Raw genomic sequence first — 24,779 nt, 5'->3', positions numbered from 1 at the left:
TGATTTTCTCCTCAGCAGATTTCCATGTGATACCAGCAAAATATCTTTTAGGATGCATTTGTATACATTCTGCATTACTCCAAGTTTGTCATATGATCAGATAATAAGGAGCATGCTCTTTACAACAAAGAGATATTTGTCTTTTGCTCAGAAACAAGATGTTCCGTTTGAACTCATGATCACAATACCATAAACATAATGCTTTTTCTAGCTGCAAAGTGCCTAACTGTTATATTTTTTTCACACTAGCAAAAGCATAACTATTTCAATGTATATGCATAAAACACACTATAATCACTTCATATAATTACATACTAAATTATCAAATGAAAATATACCATAGTAATCACTGGATTACCAACGGATGTCTCCACTGACAGAATTAAAAGTTGTATTGAAGGTGCTAAGGTGACTGAAGCAAAGCGTCTACAGTGTATACACGGTAAAAAACAATTTTGTTAAAAAAAAAACAAAAAAAAACTGGCAGCTGTGGTTGCCAGAATAATTATGTAAAAATAAATTTAAAAAAAAGCACTGAACTGTTGTAAATTACATGACCACACTGGCACTGTAAAAAACGCTGGCACTTGGGTTACTTGCACCCAAGTAACTTTATCTCACATCTCCAGTGATGTAATCTGTTATAATTTACAGTGCTTTATTGTTCAGTTGCTTATCTTATTTTTAGCAGGTTCTGATAATGCAGTATGATTTGAAAATAAACAGCTCAAGTCCTGTGCTTCTATACAAATTCTGCGAGACAGAATTACATAACATAAAATAATCTATAAAACAAACTCCAGCCGCTAACGGAACCAGCAAAAAAAACTGTTCTGTTCAGTTTCCTCGGGCAGTCAAACGAATGCTCAGTGAGCTGGCTGTTCATGAGTGCAGCAGATGACCTAATCCTTCCAATGTCCTACAAAAAATACTCCACAAAACAAACTCCAGCTGCCAGGCGGAACCAACACAAAAAGAAACAAAACCAGCGCCCAGTTTCCTCAGACGGTCAAGTGTATGTTCAGCGAGACAAGCTCACTTGGAGGCAATGTGAGAAACACACCATGACTTCCTCAGTCCATCGATTTTATGAAAAACATTGCTTGTTGTGGGCATGTAAATATTTTGCGGCAATCCTTAGTATCTATTCTCAATTTGGCAAGAAACATCAGTGCAAAAGCGATCTTCCGTTGATGTAAGAGTTTCTTGCATTCCTTGAATTGATCACATTTCTCTCTTGTCAAATTGGATAAGTCTGGGAACAAGAAAATGCTGTGATTCTTCCAAGAAAGCTTTCTTTTGCTCCTTGCCTCACGCAACATGAGATCTTTATCGGATGATCTCAGAAATTTGGCCAGAATTGATCGGGGCCTGTCTTCCTCAGCGGCTCTGCGAGCCGGGACTCTGTGAACTCGCTCGATTTCCAGCTTATGGCCTGTTATGTCAAGCAGACTCGGGAAGAGCTTGTCTAGGAATTTCACCATATCTCTGCCTTCTTCATGCTTAGGAATTCCAACAATTTGGATGTTGTTTCGCCGATTACGATTCTCCAAATCCTCCAGTTTTTTCCAAACGCGTTCCAAGTCAGTCTTGGTCGCTAGCGGGTTAGCAGCTAATTCCCTCTCCGATGACTCCATATAATCGATCCGTCTCTCGACGTCCCCGATTCTTGTAACCAACTCAGAGAATTTTGTTTCTATTGCAGTAATCAATTGACGTATTACAGCAAGATCCTCTAGTCAGCAGCAACTTTCGTCAGCATTACAGACATGCTGGACAGTTGCCGTTGAATTTCTCCCACCGCACCATCCAAATTGTGAGTCCCTGGTCTGCGGGTCTGTCTGAGGTATCAGGTTGAGCACGTAAGTGTCTTTTAAAATCTCCAGAGCCCGAGGATTTTGAATTCTTTACCATGTTGGCTGTAAAGAACAGATATGTAGCAGGGTGTATCGAATCTCACCGGTTTATGACTTAAAATAATTAAAAACAAGCAAAATGCACAGAGCTCGCCGTTTACACGTCTGGTCCTCGCATGGCGTGAAGTGACTCTCCTCAAAATCCTTAATAGATAGAAAGGTCATCACCTTGGCCAATGCTCATAAATGGAAAAAAACTAGAGTTGACTTGTTTGTCAAATTTAAGAGCATTATCAAAGAACACATAATTTGTAAACATGTCATGTCCCACACGTGTAGAATAATATCTTACCTTGACATATCACAAAGCCATACTGTATAATTTCACATGTTATGTCAGAGTTCTGTCAAACTGATTCATCTGAAATGTTACTGGTGCAAAACAATGGATTGTATGGGGACAGTCCTTTTTTTGTAGTTAATTACAATGAAGCAAGGTTAAAGCTACCAGAAGATGTTGAACACACAAACCCTGGGACAGAGGATTCTCCAATAGAAGTCAAACGAAGAAGAATGAAAGTTATCTTTATGTTTTCTGTGTGAGAAAATGAATGATATCCAACCGAAATTTAATAAAGTGTGTTATTAGACTGAAGAACATCCTTTTTCCTGGGGAGGATGAAGTCAAAAATTACTTCTTAAAATCTAATCAAAGTAAAATGTACGTTTCTGTACCTTTTCTGCATTAAATTTTCTGTAAACAATATAAAAACATCGATATTATATTTGCTTATCTCTCTCTCTGTAAACAGATCACAAGAACCGCCTAGTGCACCAAACATCTTTTACTCATTTATTCCTCACTCCCAAGGGTATTTGTTCACCATTGAAGTCTGTCTTGGCAAAAATGAAGCCAAAGAAAATGTACGTTTCATTTGCGTTTGACTTTTTTTGAGCAGATTTTTCACTCATCTTTTTCTAACTCTCAATGGGCTGTCACCACTGAGAAGAACGTCTTGGCAAGACCAAGGAAAATGTAAGAATTTGTTCATTTGCGATTTAATTATTTATTCAACCTGTAAAATGTTCTGATATGCTTTGTTCTGCAAACCACTCCAGTCACATTTATTTATTAGAGTGAAATAACTTTAGATAATGTTGATTTGTCTGTCATTAACTTGTGACCTGATTCTTTTGAATTTGTTCACCAAAAAGATTGATTCACTGATTCGTTAAGTGACTGTCTTTAAAGGAATGGTTACCCAAAAATTAATATTCTCTCATTATTTACTCATGCTCATGCCATCCCAGATGTGTATGTCTCTCTGTAGGTCTATACAATGCAAGTGAATGGTGATGAGAAACTTGAAGGTCCAAAAAGGACAGAGAGACAGCATAAAAGTAATCCATTTGACTCCAGTGGTTAAATCCATGTCTTTAGAAGCGATATGATATGTGTGGTTGAGAAACAGATCAATATTTAAGTCCATTTTTACTGTAAATCTACACTTGCGCATTCTGGTGTGGAAGTGACTTTCACACATTCATCCACATACTGGTCGGTGCTGGTCAAAGGTGGAGAATCTGGACCTTCTGAGTTCTGGTCACCATTGTCAATGTCACTTCAATTTATAGAGCACTATTAAAAACAACAACAGTTGGCCAATGTGCTGTACATAATATCATACAAATATAATAGAACAAACTACAGTACATGATGTACATGTGATACAGAATGATGGACTGTTATAAAACACAATACAAACAACACATAACATGTAAATCAGCAGACAGCAGACAACATCATTGGTTAAAAGCTATTGAAAAAAGATATGTTTTGAGCTTTGATTTAAACTCATATACAGTTGAGGCTGTTCTAATAAAAACAGGCAGGCTATACCAAAGCGGCAGCAAAGCGACAGCAAACGCATGGTCACCTCTTAATTTAAGTCTAGTTCTTGTGACTGTAAATAACCTCTGGTTTGAGGACCTCAGAGATCTCACTGATTGATGGTCAGACAGGAAATCAGCGAGGTAAGATGGTGCTAGACCATTTAAGGATTTATAAACGAGGAGTAGGACTTTGAAATCAATTCTGTAGTGAACTGGAAGCCAGTGAAATGAGACTAAAACAGGGGTGATATGTTCACGTTTCCTGACACCAGTCGGAAGCCTATAAGCTGCATTCTGTACAGTTTGTAACTGGGAAAGAGATGATTGACTAATACCCATATAAAGTGCATTGCAATAATCAAGCTGTGAAGTAATAAAAGCATGAATTGCCATTTCAAAATTCTTAATAATAAAAAAGGTCATCTCCTTGGCCAATGCTTGTAAATGGAAAAAACTAGAGTTGACTTGTTTGTCAAATTTAAGAGCATTATCAAAGAACACATAATTTGTAAACATGTCATGTCCCACACGTGTAGAATAATATCTTACCTTGACATATCATAAAGCCATACTGTATAATTTCACATGTTATGTCAGAGTTCTGTCAAATTGATTCATCTGAAATGTTACTGGTGCAAAACAATGGACTGTATGGGGACAGTCCTTTTTTTGTAGTTAATTACAATGAAGCAAGGTTAAAGCTACCAGAAGATGTTGAACACACAAACCCTGGGACAGAGGATTCTCCAATAGAAGTCAAACGAAGAAGAATGAAAGTTATCTTTATGTTTTCTGTGTGAGAAAATGAATGATATCCAACCGAAATTTAATAAAGTGCTTCATTAGACTGAAGAACATCCTTTTTTCTGGGGAGGATGAAGTCGAAAATTACTTCTCAAAAGCTAATCAAAGTAAAATGTAGGTTTCTGTACCTTTTCTGCGTAAAATTTTCTGTAAACAATATAAAAACATCGATATTATATTTGCTTATCTCTCTCTCTGTAAACAGATCACAAGAACCGCCTAGTGCACCAAACATCTTTTACTCATTTATTCCTCACTCCCAAGGGTATTTGTTCACCATTGAAGTCTGTCTTGGCAGAAATGAAGCCAAAGAAAATGTAAGTTTCGTTTGTGTTTGACTTTTTTTCCTATATGCAATTTGTGAAATGTCTATTATATTTGCCTCTCAATCTCTTTCTGTACAGACCAGAAAACCTGTCTAGTGCACCAAAGGTCTTACACACATTGGTTCCTGACTTCCAAGGTGATTTCTTAGCTAAGAAGAAACCAAAGCAGAGGAAAGCATAAGTTTCAGTTGCTATAAGTTTGTTTTTCTATAATCAGTTTATAAACTGTCAATTAGATTTCTCTCTCTCTCTCGTTTAGTGTACGGACTAGAAGAACTGCCTCGTGGACAGCAGATTTTTCACTCATCTCTTCCTATCTTTTCCTAACTCTCAATGGGCTGTCACCACTGAGAAGAACGTCTTGGCAAGACCAAGGAAAACATAAGAATTTGTTCATTTGCGATTTAATTATTTATTCAACCTGTAAAATGTTCTGATATGCTTTGTTCTGCAAACCACTCCAGTCACATTTATTTATTAGAGTGAAATAACTTTAGATAATGTTGATTTGTCTGTCATTAACTTGCGACCTGATTCTTTTGAATTTGTTCACCAAAAAGATTGATTCACTGATTCGTTATGTGACTGTCTTTAAAGGAATGGTTACCCAAAAATGAAAATTCTCTCATTATTTACTCACACTCATGCCATCCCAGATGTGTATGTCTTTCTGCAGGTCTATACAATGCAAGTGAATGGTGATGAGAACCTTGAAGGTCCAAAAAGGACATATGATAGGACATTAAATCCATGTCTTCAGAAGTGATATGATATGTGTGGGTGAGAAACAGATCAATATTTAAGTTCATTTTTACTGTAAATCTACACTTGCACATTCTGGTGTGGAAGTGACTTTCACACATTCAGCCACATATTGGTCGGTGCTGGTCAAAGGTGGAGAATTTGGACCTTCTGAGTTCTGGTCACCATTGTCAATGTCACTTCTATTTATAGAGCACTATTAAAAACAACAACAGTTGGCCAATGTGCTGTACATAATATCATACAAATATAATAGAACAAACTACAGTACATGATGTACATAATATGGAACACAATGATGGACTGTTATAAAACACAATACAAACAACACATAACATGTAAATCAGCAGACAGCAGAAAACATCATTGGTTAAAAGCTATTGAAAAAAGATATGTTTTGAGCTTTGATTTAAACTTGTATACAGTTGAGGCTGTTCGAATAAAAACAGGCAGGCTATTCCAAAGTGCCGGCGAAGCGACAGCAAACGCATGGTCACCTCTTAATTTTAGTCTAGTTCTTGTGACTGTTAATAACCTCTGGTTTGAGGACCTCAGAGATCTCACTGATTGATGCTCAGACAGGAGATCAGCAAGGTAAGATGGTGCTAGACCATTTAAGGATTTATAAACGAGGAGTAGGACTTTGAAATCAATTCTGTAGTGAACTGGAAGCCAGTGAAATGAGACTAAAACAGGGGTGATATGTTCACGTTTCCTGACACCAGTCGGAAGCCTATAAGCTGCATTCTGTACAGTTTGTAACTGGGAAAGAGATGATTGACTAATACCCATATAAAGTGCATTGCAATAGTCAAGCTGTGAAGTAATAAAAGCATGAATTGCCATTTCAAAATTCTTAATAATAAAAAAGGTAATCTCCTTGGCCAATGCTTGTAAATGGAAAAAAACTAGAGTTGACTTGTTTGTCAAATTTAAGAGCATTATCAAAGAACACATAATTTGTAAACATGTCATGTCCCACACGTGTAGAATAATATCTTACCTTGACATATCATAAAGCCATACTGTATAATTTCACATGTTATGTCAGAGTTCTGTCAAATTGATTCATCTGAAATGTTACTGGTGCAAAACAATGGACTGTATGGGGACAGTCCTTTTTTTGTAGTTAATTACAATGAAGCAAGGTTAAAGCTACCAGAAGATGTTGAACACACAAACCCTGGGACAGAGGATTCTCCAATAGAAGTCAAACGAAGAAGAATGAAAGTTATCTTTATGTTTTCTGTGTGAGAAAATGAATGATATCCAACCAAAATGTAATAAAGTGCGTCATTAGACTGAAGAACATCCTTTTTCCTGGGGAGGATGAAGTCGAAAATTACTTCTCAAAAGCTAATCAAAGTAAAATGTAGGTTTCTGTACCTTTTCTGCGTTAAATTTTCTGTAAACAATATAAAAACATCGATATTATATTTGCTTATCTCTCTCTCTGTAAACAGATCACAAGAACCGCCTAGTGCACCAAACATCTTTTACTCATTTATTCCTCACTCCCAAGGGTATTTGTTCACCATTGAAGTCTGTCTTGGCAAAAATGAAGCCAAAGAAAATGTACGTTTCGTTTGCGTTTGACTTTTTTTCCTATATGCAATTTATGAAATGTCTATTATATTTGCCTCTCAATCTCTTTCTGTACAGACCAGAAAACCTGTCTAGTGCACCGAAGATCTTACACACACTGGTTCCTGACTTCCAAGGTGATTTCTTAGCTAAGAAGAAACCAAAGCAGAGGAAAGCATAAGTTTCAGTTGCTATAAGTTTGTTTTTCTATAATCAGTTTATAAACTGTCAATTAGATTTCTCTCTCTCTCTCGTTTAGTGTACGGACTAGAAGAACTGCCTCGTGGACAGCAGATTTTTCACTCATCTCTTCCTATCTTTTCCTAACTCTCAATGGGCTGTCACCACTGAGAAGAACGTCTTGGCAAGACCAAGGAAAACATAAGAATTTGTTCATTTGCGATTTAATTATTTATTCAACCTGTAAAATGTTCTGATATGCTTTGTTCTGCAAACCACTCCAGTCACATTTATTTATTAGAGTGAAATAACTTCAGATAATGTTGATTTGTCTGTCATTAACTTGCGACCTGATTCTTTTGAATTTGTTCACCAAAAAGATTGATTCACTGATTCATTATGTGACTGTCTTTAAAGGAATGGTTACCCAAAAATGAAAATTCTCTCATTATTTACTCACACTCATGCCATCCCAGATGTGTATGTCTTTCTGTAGGTCTATACAATGCAAGTGAATGGTGATGAGAACCTTGAAGGTCCAAAAAGGACATATGACATTAAATCCATGTCTTCAGAAGTGATATGATATGTGTGGGTGAGAAAAAGATCAATATTTAAGTCCATTTTTACTGTAAATCTACACTTGCACATTCTGGTGTGGAAGTGACTTTCACACATTCATCCACATACTGGTCGGTGCTGGTCAAAGGTGGAGAATCTGGACCTTCTGAGTTCTGGTCACCATTGTCAATGTCACTTCTATTTATAGAGCACTATTAAAAACAACAACAGTTGGCCAATGTGCTGTACATAATATCATACAAATATAATAGAACAAACTACAGTACATGATGTACATGTGATACAGAATGATGGACTGTTATAAAACACAATACAAACAACACATAACATGTAAATCAGCAGACAGCAGAAAACATCATTGGTTAAAAGCTATTGAAAAAAGATATGTTTTGAGCTTTGATTTAAACTTGTATACAGTTGAGGCTGTTCGAATAAAAACAGGCAGGCTATTCCAAAGTGCCGGCGAAGCGACAGCAAACGCATGGTCACCTCTTAATTTTAGTCTAGTTCTTGTGACTGTTAATAACCTCTGGTTTGAGGACCTCAGAGATCTCATTGATTGATGCTCAGACAGGAGATCAGCGAGGTAAGATGATGCTAGACCATTTAAGGATTTATAAACGAGGAGTAGGACTTTGAAATCAATTCTGTAGTGAACTGGAAGCCAGTGAAATGAGACTAAAACAGGGGTGATATGTTCACGTTTCCTGACATCAGTCAGAAGCCTTTCGGCTACATTCTGTACAGTTTGTAACTGGGAAAGAGATAATTGACTAATACCCATATAAAGTGCATTGCAATAGTCAAGTTGTGAAGTAATAAAAGCATGAATTGCCATTTCAAAATTCTTAATAATAAAAAAGGTAATCTCCTTGGCCAATGCTTGTAAATGGAAAAAAACTCGAGTTGACTTGTTTGTCAAATTTAAGAGCATTATCAAAGAACACATAATTTGTAAACATGTCATGTCCCACACGTGTAGAATAATATCTTACCTTGACATATCATAAAGCCATACTGTATAATTTCACATGTTATGTCAGAGTTCTGTCAAATTGATTCATCTGAAATGTTACTGGTGCAAAACAATGGACTGTATGGGGACAGTCCTTTTTTTGTAGTTAATTACAATGAAGCAAGTTTAAAGCTACCAGAAGATGTTGAACACACAAACCCTGGGACAGAGGATTCTCCAATAGAAGTCAAACGAAGAAGAATGAAAGTTATCTTTATGTTTTCTGTGTGAGAAAATGAATGATATCCAACCAAAATGTAATAAAGTGCGTCATTAGACTGAAGAACATCCTTTTTTCTGGGGAGGATGAGGTCGAAAATTACTTCTCAAAAGCTAATCAAAGTAAAATGTAGGTTTCTGTACCTTTTCTGCGTTAAATTTTCTGTAAACAATATAAAAACATCGATATTATATTTGCTTATCTCTCTCTCTTTGTAAACAGATCACAAGAACCGCCTAGTGCACCAAACATCTTTTACTCATTTATTCCTCACTCCCAAGGGTATTTGTTCACCATTGAAGTCTGTCTTGGCAAAAATGAAGCCAAAGAAAATGTAAGTTTCGTTTGCGTTTGACTTTTTTTCCTATATGCAATTTATGAAATGTCTATTATATTTGTCTCTCAATCTCTTTCTGTACAGACCAGAAAACCTGTCTAGTGCACCGAAGATCTTACACACATTGGTTACTGACTTCCAAGATGATTTCTTAGATACGAAGAAACCAAAGCAGAGGAAAGCGTAAGTTTCAGATACCATAAGTATGCAAGTGAATGGTGATGAGAACCTTGAAGGTCCAAAAAGGACAGAGAGACAGCATAAAAGTAATCCATTTGACTCCAGTGGATAGATCCATGTCTTCAGAAGTAATAAGATATGTGTGAGTGAGAAACAGATCAATATTTAAGTTCATTTTTACTGTAAATCTACACTTGCACATTCTGGTGTGGAAGTGACTTCCACACATTCAGCCACATACTGGTCAGGACAGGTCAAAGGTGGAGATTTTGGACTTTCTGAGTTCTGGTCACCATTGTCAGTGTCACTTTTATTTATAGAGCACTATTAAAAACAACAACAGTTGGCCAATGTGCTGTACATAATATCATACAAATATAATAGAACAAACTACAGTACATGATGTACATGTGATACAGAATGATGGACTGTTATAAAACACAATACAAACAACACATAACATGTAAATCAGCAGACAGCAGAAAACATCATTGGTTAAAAGCTATTGAAAAAAGATATGTTTTGAGCTTTGATTTAAACTTGTATACAGTTGTGGCTGTTCTAATAAAAACAGGCTGTCTATTCCAATGTGGCAGCACAGCGACAGCAAATGCACGGTCACCTCTTAATTTTAGTCTATTTCTTGGGACTGTTAATAACCTCTGGTTTGAGGACCTCAGAGATCTCACTGATTGATGCTCAGACAGGAGATCAGCGAGGTAAGATGGTGCTAGACCATTTAAGGATTTATAAACGAGGAGTAGGACTTTGAAATCAATTCTGTAGTGAACTGGAAGCCAGTGAAATGAGACTAAAACAGGGGTGATATGTTCACGTTTCCTGAAACCAGTCAGAAGCCTATCAGCTGCATTCTGTACAGTTTGCAACTGGGAAAGAGATGATTGACTAATTACCCATATGAAGTGCATTGCAATAATCAAGCTGTGAAGTAATAAAAGCATGAATTGCCATTTCAAAATTCTTAACAGAAAGAAAGGTCATCACCTTGGCCAATGCTCGTAAATGGAAAAAACTAGAGTTGACTTTTTTGTCAAATTTAAGAGCATTATCAAAGAACACATTTTTGGGCCTCATGTATTCAGATAGAAGACAAAGGCAGGCCTAACAGTCATAAAAACATAACTCAAGCCCCCACATTCCATGTCGTAAATTTTACTGATAAAAATCGTGCCAAAATCAAACAAAGGGAGTCCAAAACAGACTACAAATCCAGGAAGCCTTGCTCACTAAAGGATCGAGCTCTCAACTCCTATTGGATGAGGTACACAACAGAACGGCCCTCAAACATGACATCATCAGGAGTTCAAATAATTCTGAAATGTTTCCAGCGACTTCGTTCACCGAATACGGACGTAGATTTTTGCTGCTCTCCGGTGCAACCTCGTGGCTTAAGGAAGTAATGTCCGACTTGAAACTGTAGCCATACAATCTCCAGCTCGCTGGACGAGTTGAGATTACTCTGTGTTCAACCAAACACTCTAACTGATCCGAAGGAGACCGCCGAGCAATTCGCATCTTCACCCGTTTGCCTACAGAAGTGAAGAGATTAAAGATTTCTCTTCCATCTTCAATCAAGTCGACATTTCTGAGTTCTCCGCCAGCCCGCCGAGAATCAACAGCCGTACCGCCCGCCGACAGAGCAAGGAAACGGCCTCCCGTCATCACCCAAGCCTCAAGGAACTGGGTCGGAGTTAAAGGACGGAGGGACACAAATTCTACCTGTGTCCTCAAGCGATTCAAGTAAGAGGTTTACATCTGGGCAGAGACAGAATATTATAGTGTGTTATTCTTGTGTTTCAAGGTTTTTGCTTGTACAGTTTACGGACCGCCATGTCTGCTCATTATTAATACTCAGGGTATTAATTATCACAAATTTGTTTTGCTGTATTTTGGTCCAACCAAATTGGATTGTGCAATTTCGCCATCGCGGGTGAGACAGCAACTGAGTTCATCCATTAAAGAGTCAAATAACGCAGGACTTTTATGAGCCCCGCTCGTAAAATCGCGTCTCTGAGTGATGAGCACAGCTGCTTTCTCTCCCGCTATCGCGAAATCAGCTTTCGGGCTGTCACTTAATCATCTCTCTCTCTCACTAACCACACTGACACACACACACACACACCATCACACACACACTTTATGTGTTATAGGATTATTTTTATTTCCATATCTAATCATGTCACTGTTTAGTTTGTAGTTGTAAGTCGGAAGTTTATTGACTGCATTGTATTAATTATTAATTGATATTACTGCATAAATAAACTTTGTTTATATTACAAAGAGAAGTGTTTTGGTTTGTTTTGCATACGCCTGTGTCATGCTGACGGGATGTCAGTGCTCGGATTCAAACCTTCATTCATTGTTTTTTTCCCGAAAATCGATATTCTTCAGATGTCGATTTTCCTAAGAAAACAATCTAATATTGAGACTGTTTTACTATTCGGTTATTAGTCCCTGATTTCAGGGTGGTGCCCCGTCAATGTTAATCCTTATTAATATTCTATTGATTTTTGATAATTGATAATTATCTTTGATGATTGTTGAATTTGAATGATCAATAAGCTAGTGTTAATTTTAATTAATGTTTCATCGATGTTAACAATTGACGATTATCTTTGATAATTGTTGATTTCAAAGGATTAAAAAAAGCTAACATTGATTCTCATCAATGTTCTATTGATTTTAATAATTAGTAATTATCTTTGATAATTATTTATTAATGCTATTAACCAAAATTGCTCCTAAATGTAGCACACTACATTTACTGGAGTCCCATATGAGGTTTTAATGAGTTAGATACAATTAATTAATTTAAATATTAATTAATAACTACAGAAATAATTAATTATTTCTGATAGTAACACCGATCTAAACAACCAGTAAAGCCCTACAACACCCACATTTTTCACACACTATTTAACATGCAGAGACAGAGAGCCGAAATTAAGATCAGAGGTTCTAAGGGTTTCACTGGTCCCAAACACAATGATCTTACATTCCTGCTTACATTCAAGTTAAAAAAATGTAAGGACTTCCAAGCCTTTAAGCAGGCCAGAAATGAGTCAATACAATTCTTATGTTTCAAAGGCAGATACATTTGGGTGTCATCTGCATAGCAGTGAATAGAGATATTGTATTTCTTAAAAACAGACCCTAAAGGAAGTGTATAGAGAGAAAATAAAATAGGAGCAAGAATAGAGCCTTGAGGGACACCACAGGTAAGTGGAGCCGAACCAGAGGAAAATGAACTGATATTAACTGAGAAACTCCTATTATTAAAATAAGATTGAAACCACTTCAGAGCCTTTCCTTGAATACCTATACATTGCTCTAAATGGGAGATCAGGACATCATGGTCAACTGTATCAAAGGCAGCACTTAAATCTAAAAGCACAAGCACTACAAAATTACCAGAATCAGTAGATAAAAAAACATAATTTAGAACTTTTACTAGTGCTGTCTCAGTAGAGTGGTATTTTCTAAAACCTGACTGAAAAACTTCAAAGATTTTATTTTCTTCTAAGAAACCGTTTAGCTACTGAAGAACTGTTTTCTCAAAAAATTTTGAAATGGAGAGATTAGAAACGGGTCTAAAATTAGATAAAACTAGGATCTAAATATGGCTTTTTAAGAAGGGGTTTAACAGAGGCATGTGTAGGGCTTTACTGGTTGTTTAGATCAGTGTTACTATCAGAAATAATTAATAATTATTTCTGTAGTTATTAATTAATATTTAAATTAATCAATTGAATCTAACTCATTAAAACCTCATATGGGGCTCCAGTAGATGTGTGTGCTACGTTTAGGAGCAAGTTTGATTATTAGCAATAATTAATCATTATCAAAGATAGTTATTAATTGTTAAAATCAACAGAACATTGATGAGAATCAGTGTTAGCTTTTTTAATCCTTTAAATCAACAGTTATCAAAGATAATCGTTAATTGTTAACATCGATGAAACATTAATTAAAATTAACACTAGCTTATTGATCATTCAAATTCAACAATCATCAAAGATAATTATCAATTATCAAAAATCAATAGAATATTAATAAGGATTAACACTGACGGGGCACCACCCTGAAATCAGGGACTAATAACCAAATATTAAAACAGTCTCAATATTAGATTGTTTTCTTAGGAAAATCGACATCCGAAGAATATCGATTTTCGGGAACAAAACAATAAAAAAGGGTTGAATCCGATCACTGACATCCCGTCAGCATGACACAGGCATATGCAAAACAAACCAAAACACTTCTCTTTGTAATATAAACAAAGTTTATTTATGCAGTAATATCAATTAATAATTAATACAATGCAGTCAATAAACTTCCGACTTACAACTACAAACTAAACAGTGATATGATTAGATATGGAAATAAAAATAATCCTATAACACATAAGGTGTGTGTGTGACAGTGTGGTTAGTGAGAGAGAGAGAGAGAGAGAGAAGTGACGGCCCTAAAGCCGATTTCGCGATAGTGGGAGAGAAAGCAGCTGTCAGTTTATCACGCGGTGGACGACTCGTAAAAGTCCTGCGTTATTTGACTCTTTAATGGATGAACTCAGTTGCTGTCTCACCCGCGATGGCGAAATTGCACAATCCAATTTGGTTGGACCACAATACAGCAAAACAAATTTGTGATAATTAATACCCTGAGTATTAATAATGAGCGGACATGGCGGTCCGTAAACTGTACAAGCAAAAACCTTGAAACACAAGAATAACACGCTATGATATTCTATCTCTGCCCAGACGTAAACCTCTTACTTGAATCGCTTGAGGACACAGGTAGAATGTGTGTCCCTCCGTCCTTTAACTTTGACCCAGTTCCTTGAGGCTCGTGTGATGACGGGAGGCCGTTTCCTTGCTCTGTCGGCGGGCGGTACGGCTGTTTATTCTCGGCGGGCTGGCGGAGAACTCAGAAATGTCGACTTGATTGAAGATGGAAGAGAAATCTTTAATCTCTTCACTTCTGTAGGCAAACGGATGAAGATGCGAATTGCTCGGCGGTCTCCTTCGGATCCGTTAGAGTGTTCGGTTGAACACAGAGTAATCTCAACTCGTCCAGCGAGATGGAGATTGTATGGCCACAGTTTCAAGTCAGACGTTACTTCCTTGTGCCACGAGGTTGCACCTGAGAGAAGCGATGAAACTGCATCTACACACTGCAAGCAAAGTTGCTGGAAGCAAATCCCGAAAGCATTTCAGAGGTATTTCAACTCCTGATGATGTCATGGTTTGAGGTGCGTTCTGTTGTGTGCCTCATCCAATAGGAGTTAAGAGTTCGATCCTTTAGTGAGCAAGGCTTCATGGGATTTGTAGTCTGTTTTGGACTCCCTTTGTTTGATTTTGGCACGATTTTTATCAGTATAATTTACGACTTTGTAATGATGTAAAAAGTGTTATAATTCATCAAACTTTATTTTGTCACTTTGTTTAAGAAAAACTTTGGTTCTTAGCCAGGTGCACGAAGACTAAGGGATGGTCCATCATTTCATTATAGGGGAGGAGTTAGGAGTATATATAAAACTTATGCAGAATGGAAATTGCGACTGTTTTACACAGCATTTAATCTCGGTGTTTATCACACATTATATCGCACTACTTCCTTGTACTGCATGTATTTGTTTAGAGAAATGTTTATGTTCTTTTGTGTTGCCGATGTGGAATACCCCCACCTTGATCAATGGTATATTCCCCTGGTGCTACACTCTTCAGTCTACCTGAAACATTCTGAAGAGAGGTATGCGTCTCTGTCAATGGAAAATTCGAACATGTTCATAGAGTATATTAAATAGAAGTTACAATGAAATCAGAACAAAATACTTTGGTAATACTGTTGTTGACCCGGTTGTGTGTAAAATTAAAGGTTGTACATGTTTAACACTTGACATAAATTTTATCGCTTTAAACGTGCGATGGTATTTCTATGAACGGTACTTCTGACGTATCAATTTATGTCCTATGTTCATTTTCATAAGAATGAAGAGGCTTGTTAATGTTAATTTGAGTTTTATTTCATTTTGTTGTGGTAAAATTAGTGGTTAATTCATCGCTCAAAGAGTGAAATGCGCGCCAGTAATCCACGGTGCATTTTGGGTAATGTAGTTCATGACTATATGGTTAAAGAAATTGAAACTGTGAATTGTGACATTAGTATTGTAAGTTGCCTGCATATTAGAAGATGGGACAATGTACTAACTAAATGATGTATTTACAGATTGTGAAACAAGAACAAAGACATTTGTTGTAAAGCTGACCCATTTTATGCTTGCAGGTATGAGTTATTGTGTTCATTTTGTTTTATTATTGTTTTATTAATTTTCAGTATTCATAAATCTTGTTAATTCTATATAAAAAATATACCTTTGGGGTTATGCATTTTATTAAGTGGAACAATTTAAGATACTGTGAAGAAAACAAAACTTGTAATAGGAGTCTGCGTGAAACATTCTGAAGAGAGATTGTGAAACAAGAACAAAGACATTTGTTGTAAAGCTGTCCCATTTTATACTTGCAGTAAACACCCAAGAAAAGGCACTACTGGTATTTGTCCTTATTTGGGGTTGGTCCTCTGGTGCGTCTGGTGTTCCGCTACAACTTGGAATGTGGGGGCTTGAGTTAGGTTTTTACGACTGTGTTAGGCCTGCCTTTGTCTTCTGTCTGAATACATGAGGCCCAACACATGCTTCAAGTAATCGGGTACAATTCCCGTTTCAAGGCACTTATTTATAAAAATTAATAGATTGGGCCCAATCACAAGCACTCTCAAACGAACCTTAGAGCACCCTCAATTGCAGACCAGAGCAAATTGCTGCCCGCAGGTCGATTTATCATGAACGTTTTTTATTAGATCTTTCATTTATCTGGCTTTGGGACCTATCGTGCATCCACAAGATTTTAATATGCTCAGGGTTGCCAGATATTAGGTGTAACACCTCAATCAGAGATTTATACATGCACAAATAGAAAATATTTCACCTTATGTCATACTTAATTTATGCAGTCTGGCAACTATGCATGCGAGTGCACATGCTCTCTCTATCCTCTTCGGAAAAAAACCTTAAAGTGCTCAACAGTGCAATATTATGCTAAAAGGAAAGTGTGATGCAGCAACTCCGTGTCCATTCGTGTTGCTGTGTGTGCTGTTTAGTGCCAAGTTTGCGAGCAAACCTTTTCAGTGATGAACTTTAGTAAAATCCCAATAGATCTTTGCATCATTTGCACGCGGATGGGAAACGAGAGCAAATCCAAGTGAGAGAGAAAAATGTTTGTTCTTTGTGTTATTTGTAAAATGCTGAAGTCCCTCACACCTGTATGTGAATGTTACTCTGGCAGTAATCATTAATCAGTGTCATGCAGCCTGTTTGGATGCCAAACAAACCATTGACGAGACTCACATCATGACCCATGAGCGTGTAAACAGGTTGGTAATGTTCTGAGAATAAAACAACTTTGTCCATTTTGCAGCCAATGTTAAAATAAGCCTTTAGAATCTATCATTTCTGAATATTTTATTTGACTACTATTAAACCAGACTCCTGATGTAGAGTGTTAAATTGAATACTAAATTACCACTGCATTTGAAGTATGGTAAAATAAACAATAATTATACTCAGTCTTAATTCAGTTTTACTAACACGTGATAGAAATGTAGCAGCAAAATTTCAAGCAATATCAGAATGGTCCCATCAGAATACACTTCAGAAAATTGTGCATCATTCATTGAGTGCATGAGTGCACTAGTACTTCTGGGATTAAAAGATACAACTATGTAAAACATTTTATCTTCTCTCTTCCATGTTCTACTTAACAGCTGATGTGGTCTCTGTATCAAAACAATTGCACACCTCTGCTCAATTGAATATGTAAGTCTAATACTGTAAATTGGCAAGCAGATTTCCTTGAATCCCAGCAAACACACAAAAATCCCTACAGTTTGTGAACACACAATTGCTGCATCAAAACTTATAAACGTGTATGATTTTGCAAATCAGTATGTCCTAATCTGTACGCGTAGCATTTTGTTGTCATTTTCATTTATAATTATAATTATATTTTATTTTTCACACATTATACATTTTGCACATATACAGTGAAATTATTTTTTTTTTCACATATCCCAGATAAGCTGGGGTCAGAGTGCAGGGTCAGTGACATATCATGTGTAAAAAAACAAAGCAGTAAATGTTTTGTACATCAAAAACTGTTATTTATGTTGTTTTAGTATTTAAACATGTTTTAATATATTTAAAAAATTTGTAATTACGATACATTTCCACTTATACAGAGCATCCCCCACTATTTTCAGAAGCACCCTTAGCGATTTTGATCTGGAACCGGGGCTGTTGGAGAATAACACGGAAAGAGGAACCAGTGGGTTTCTTCACATTTTCTTGTAAAAGAGGAAGTGAAATAGTTTCAAATGTGTCAAGAACAGCAGTGCAAGTAGAGGGAACAGAGGGATCATAAGTAGAGGGGATAATGTTCGATCTGATGTTACTAATCTTGTCAACAAAAGAATTGCAAAAAACCTTCACACATAGCTGAAGACTCTGACAGAAGGATTTACAACACTGGTCATACACTAGAAGCGGCAAAACACTTTGGCTTAAAACAAACATAAAACACAATAAAACAAACAAACTTCATTGCAGTAGTCAAAGGACCAAGCCAGGTAGCGGATGGCATGCCACACACAACAGCGCCATCTTGAAAGCAGATCAATCACTTGCATTGTATGGACCTACGGAGATTAAATATTCTTCCAAAAACCTTCATTTGTGTTCTGCAGAAGAAAGAAAGTCATACACATCTGGGATGGCATGAGGGCGAGTAAATGATGTTTTCATTTTTCTAACCAACTATCCATTTAAACCATTGACAACGTACTGAGTTGTTCATGACCGAAACAAGTGTAATTATACTTTATTAATATTTGCATGTCTACAAATATACCAAGAGAATTTAGCAGTGTTTAAGCATTATAAGAGTTTTTCCCACAAATCAAAACAAAGCATATCTTTCATGTTGTGAACTGCTGTGCATGACTATACAAAAAAAGATAACAATATGGCCCAAAAATATTCGAAGTTCAGTTCCGTCCCGATGTCATTGTAATGTCTTAAGTTACTTTTACTCACAATTTTTCCAGCCCCTTTCTCTTGTTAAACAAGACTGCTGAACTAAAAGAATGACAAGCCGTCTCCTCTCATTCAGTCGGTCCCTCAACCCTGCTGAAGCATCCCTAAATAGTTTCTAGCAATGCCTGTGTTTTAATGATTTGTATTTATTTAATTTTGTGTCCTTAGCTGCTGTGAGGGAAAAAAATCGCCTGGCATGCAACACCACCGACCAGGAGACTGAAGTTAATGTAAAGGCATGGCTTCAGTTTGCTCCTGAAAGAGATTGAGGAAAGAGGAAGCGGTTGAGGAGAAAAAAAGAGCAGGACACTTTTAACTTAATTGTTTAGGACAATTCTGACTAGACGCTCTCTCTCTCTCTCTCTCTCTCACACACACACACACACACACACACACACACACATACACAGAGAGAAACAAATGCAGCTATTAGGGTGGGCAATAAAATAACTACTGTGATCATACAAATGTATTGTTTTTTGTTGTTTGATCTGTTTAATTTGTTTAGAATGTGCATGTATATTGCATCCTTTTGTCCCCTCTGCAAAATGTATAACTGTGATAATTGAAAACATTGAATTAACTGCATTTTACCTGTTGCAGATGTTAATTTTTTTTTTTTTTTTTTCAATTTAGTTGGTTTATTTTACTTTTAGTTAAGATCATTGTTAATGTTTTGTGTATGTGCACTGAACAAAAAACACACAAAATTATCAAAATTGTAATTTGTCTAAAGGACCTAATTTTATTTTATATACAAAAATAAAACCTTTTCATGCCATAGTTGCTTTGTGGTTTATTCTACATGTATATGATTTGGGGATATTATGGCTGAGAAAAGATTCTGTGCAGAAACTGGTTTAGATGAGGCTTGGGTGTGGCTCAGTTATGGGGTTTTTGGTTAAAGGCTGGTGTTGATATGGTATACATAAGGCTGAGATTCGGTACTGATATTATACATGTTCTGGCCCAGTGCAGGGCTGGATATGGGCTACTGATTGGCTGAGATTTGGGCCAGATATGGCCCATGTAATGGGATGTAATTCATTGCTGCATGTGGGCCAAGGGAAAACAAATTATGTGGACCGGAGCTGGGCCAGACAAAAATTGCTATGTGGGGGTGTAATTCTTTGACATATATAAGGCATACCATATGTTATGGAAAGAAGGATTATTAATAAAACGTAAAAAATATGGGAATTGGAGGAAAAATGTATAACTGGGTTTTGGACTTTTTTATTCGAAAGAATGGTACAAGTTAGAGTAAGATCAGAATATTCCAAGGTTTATACAATAGATAATGGAACTCCCCAGGGAAGTGTCTGGACTCTAGTTTTATTTAATATAATGATAAATTATGTTTTAATAATGTTAAAGTAGACAAGATCACTATATGCTGATGATGAGGCAATATGGAAAAGAGGACGTAATATAACTTATGTAGAATGGAGTATACAGGCAGCAGTGGTTGAAGTAGAAAAATGGTCTAATAAGTGGAGTTTCTGCTTGTCAGTGACTAAAACTCAAGTGATGTGCTTCACAAAAAAGGAAACTGTCCCAAAATTTAAGCTGAAATTATATAATCATATATTAAAATATATGTATAATAATAATAAATAATTATACTAGAACAAGTCCCAGTAATAAAATACCTGGGTATATGGTTGGAATCTAGATTAACATTTAGAATACATGCTAAGAATTTAAAAGATAAGTGTAACAAGGCAGAAGTCAAATGGGGAGCTAGAAGAAAATCATTAAGAAGCATATGTTGTGCAGTAATCAGGTCATCACTGGACTATGGGAGTATAATTTATGGGTATGCATCAGCATCTGTAATTAAAAAGATAGAATCAGTGCAGGCCCAAGCCCTAAGAATATGCTGTGGTGCTTTTAAGTTGTCCTCAATTCCAGCCTTGCAGGTGGAAATGGGGGAAGTACCTTTATACCTTCGTAGGCATAAATTGTCAGTGACATATTGGATAAATTTAAAAGGACATAATGAGAATCATCCTGTTAAGAGGGTGTTGGGAGCATGGAAATGGAAAGATTACAAGTTTTGGATGGTCTGCTAACAGAGATGCTCAGATAATTACAGAGTATGCAGTCAGCCCTTCTGTGGTAAAACCAAATGTGCCACCATGGCTATATCCTATGCCAATAATCGATCTTCAGCTGCAAAAAAAAAAAAAAAAAATATATATATATATATATATATATATATATATATATATATATATATATATATATATATATATAATAAATGTGTCCCTAAGGAGCTTATTGTCCAACAACACCTAGATCAGGGGTGTGCTTCAATGCTGCATATTTTTACTGATGGATCTAAAGATCCCTCTTCTGGTTGCACAGCTGCTGCTATGTATATTCCCAAAATTCTGTACAGTATTAAGGAAAGAACAATTGATCATATATCTGTGTTTTCGGCTGAATTAATTCAGCTAGTTGAAGTTAGCCCTTCAATGGGTTGAAGATGCTCAGCCTCCAAATGTAGTAGTATGCACAGACTCCTTTGCAGTGGTGACAAGTCTTACAAGGACATTAACCATGAGATTCTTGCATGTCTGTTAATAATTCATAATATGCATGTATTAATATCCTTTTTGTGGGTTCCAGCTCATGTGGGAGTGGAGGGCAATGAAATTGTTGACAAACTGGTAAAACAGGACCTAAAACACAAATAGATTAACAAGTATCATTGAGCAAGGCTGAAATCAAAGGAAGAATTAAAGCATACATTAATAACAAATGGCAAAAGCATGGAATAGAGAAATTAAGGGCACACATTTATATAATATTAAGAAACAAGTAGGAATTGAGAGGATGGATTATAATAACAGGAAAGAAGATTAAATAATCACTTAAATTTGAATAGTTCATTCTGGTTTAATTCACTCACTTTACATTATAGGAAAACATGATACGGGACACTGTAGTCAAGCAGAGACAATTGAGCATGTACTGTTAAAATGTAGTGAATAGGGGACAGAAAGAACAGAGTTTATTAAAAGATTAAGAGAAATGGGTGACACCACATTTAAATACATAGCCTGCTTATAAATTCTGGAGGGGAAGGAAAAGCATACGATGCTATTTTTAAATATTTTAAAGCAACTGGGTTGGACAAGAGAATTAAATGGCACGCGTGGTTTAATGTAATTAATGTGTATATGTGAATACATATATCTAGAAAGAGAGAGAGAGAGAGAGAGAGAGAGAGAGAGAGAGAGAGAGAGAGAGAATTATTATTATTTTCCCTTTCCGTTGATGCTTCACTCTCTAGTCCAGTTGGTGGCGATAATGCGCCAAAGTTGGATTGCCAACCGCTAATAAACAGTAGAAGAAGAAGAAGAAGAAGAAGAAGAAGAAGAAGAAGAAGACGTAGAAGAAGATTTTCGTGAGATTTACCCTTCTATAGACTACATTTCCCAGAATGCATTGTCACTCATACCGGAAGTCGGACCTACAATCTAATCGTCCTTTGCCGAAAACGTTTACCTTCGAGATACATAAGGTAAATGTAAAAAAGGTGTATCGTAAAGCCAGGTAATATATATTTATTTTTACCACATATTATTATTATTATTATTATTATTATTTTATCAGATTCTTCCTACATTCTTCCTACATAGTTGTCATTGTAGCCCATAATCGAAACCACAGGTATCTGATTGGACGTTAATGTCTGGTTATAATTCTACTACTAATAAGGTTTAAGTACATTTTCAGTTGTTGATGATGCATTAAATGAACCGATTTTTCAACTCATTTTAATTTCTAGAATGAAGAAGGAACATGAAGAAGTCATTTTGAAAGCATGTGGAGCAAAGTCTCTGCAGATTGGGGCAAAGATTCAGACGTTGTGGAGCGGTTATGGTGAAATATTAAGAGTCCACTTGCAGGGATGTGACAGACCCTCTGTTGTTGTAAAACATGTGAAGTTTCCCCAAAACCTGAAACATCCAGGAGGCTGGACCACAGACATCTCTCACCAACGTAAAGTGCGATCCTATCAAGTAGAAAGTTATTGGTACCAAAACTACACTGCTAATGAACGATGTCGAGTTCCCATTTGCCTGGATGCCCAGTCATTTGGTGATGAGCAGTTAATTGTGCTGGAGGACCTAGATGTGGCCGGTTTCCCAGATAGAAAAACCAGTGTTAATGATGCTGAAATAAAGGCATGTCTCAGTTGGATTGCCAACTTTCATGCCCTGTTTCTTGATGTATCTCCAAAAGGACTGTGGCCTGTAGGGACTTACTGGCATTTAGAAACAAGACCTGAAGAGTTAGAAGCCATGTCTGATCAAAAACTCAAAGCAGCTGCTGCAGAGATAGATAACATCCTCAACAACTGCCATTTTAAGACAATTCTGCATGGTGATGCGAAACTAGCTAATTTCTGCTTCTCCCAGGACGGTTTACAGGTTGCAGCTGTTGATTTTCAGTATGTTGGTGGAGGGTGTGGGATAAAGGATGTTATTTACTTCTTGGGCAGCTGTATGAACGAGAGAGAGTGTGAAAAGAGAGTGCCTGGGCTTCTAGATCACTATTTTTCAGAGCTACGGATAAGCGTTGGCAAAAAAGCCAATTTCCCAGAGCTGGAGAAAGAATGGCGAAGTATGTTTGCTTTCGCTTGGACAGATTTTCATCGCTTTCTCCTTGGATGGATGCCAGGACATCACAAGATTAATAAGTATAGTAGGACACTTGCTCAGGAGGTTTTAAACAAATTGAAGCAATCTCAATCGATGTGAAATGCAGGAGGCAGATGGATGTGGCTTGAGTTTTGTACTGAAACAAGAGTCGCCTAGAAAGGAATCTTGTAATGTGGCTGTATGTTTCAGAACTGGTTGTATTCTGTATGTAATGTGAATGCACTTGTTTGTGAGATAAAAAAACATTTACATTCTTTGTTTTCCTTTCTACTGTAGCCTTATACAATTAATTCAGAATTGGTTGTATTCTGTATTAACAAATATGTATTGATTAACAGTAAAGATAAAGGATACCCATCTACATGTAATGGTAGCCAGCTGGTAGGTAGCTGTGTGAAAACCTCACTTTCCTGGCCTCAAGTGTCCCACTAGCGACTGACGCTAGAGGCTGTAACATTTAGCCTCCTTGTTGGTGTGCCTGCCTCCCATGCTGGAGACACCAGTTTGAATCCTGCTCGGAGCAGGTTGAGCAGGACTGGTTACATACTCATTGCTACACATACAAATGTTTCATAATAGAAATATTTTATAATTACATTGTTCTGATAAAGAGATAATTGGAAACTTTCTTCATCAGTAATGCCATAAGGATGACTCAATAATTTCCTTTTGAATTAATTATTAAGTTAGGATATGCCAAAAGATCATCATAATAATAATTAAATCATAATTAATATGCTGTATTCTGCTCCAAGATAACATGCATCCATTTTGCATCTATCTGTTCTGTCTTCTTAATCAATTAAAATATCTTAAATTAATTTAACTGTTTGATGTCATGGGTGAAAATATATTTTATTACACATTTAAAAAATATTTCTCTTTTTTTTTTTTTTTTTTTTTTTAAGATTTACACATTTAAATTATATGACAAATTTCCATACAATTAAATTGAGTCATCTTTAAATGCTGCACACATGAATTAAAAGTGCACTCAGTAATTTTTTTTAATATGTCATTTTGAACTTACAATGATTCAAATGCAATAATTTTTAGTTACCAATGCCATTGTAAAAATGTCTCTATGCACAGTCAGCCAGGATTAATTAAATCCATGGGAGAAAGTGTGCAATATCACAGCAGTTACTGAGATTAAGCAAAAAGTATTTGGCTGGTCATGTGATTTTAACAT

The 24,779-nt window shown here is 36.3% G+C and overlaps 2 protein-coding genes across 2 annotated transcripts in view; one reads left to right on the top strand and one right to left on the bottom strand.

Moving 5' to 3' along the window:
• The window catches only part of LOC127454186 (sodium bicarbonate cotransporter 3-like), a 249,611-nt gene that overhangs the window by 19,564 nt on the left and 205,268 nt on the right, over positions 1–24,779 (bottom strand). The window lies entirely within an intron of this gene.
• Positions 22,314–24,382, top strand: pkdc (protein kinase-like domain containing). The gene is made up of 2 exons (XM_051721250.1): positions 22,314–22,475; positions 22,711–24,382. Exons 1-2 carry the CDS (start codon positions 22,363–22,365, stop codon positions 23,684–23,686), a joined length of 1,089 nt encoding a protein of 362 aa, XP_051577210.1. The 5' UTR covers positions 22,314–22,362; the 3' UTR covers positions 23,687–24,382.

Source organism: Myxocyprinus asiaticus, chromosome 16 (assembly GCF_019703515.2).
Source record: "Myxocyprinus asiaticus isolate MX2 ecotype Aquarium Trade chromosome 16, UBuf_Myxa_2, whole genome shotgun sequence".
NCBI classification, from domain to species: Eukaryota; Metazoa; Chordata; class Actinopteri; order Cypriniformes; family Catostomidae; genus Myxocyprinus; species Myxocyprinus asiaticus.
This window is presented reverse-complemented; position numbering and strand designations above follow the sequence as displayed.

Coding starts and splice junctions, on each gene's coding strand:
- pkdc (XM_051721250.1), top strand. CDS start 22,363: ATGCATTGTCACTCATACCGGAAGTCGGACCTACAATCTAATCGTCCT. Junction 22,476..22,710: donor AAGGTGTATCGTAAAGCCAG/GTAATATATATT, acceptor TTTAATTTCTAG/AATGAAGAAGGAACATGAAG.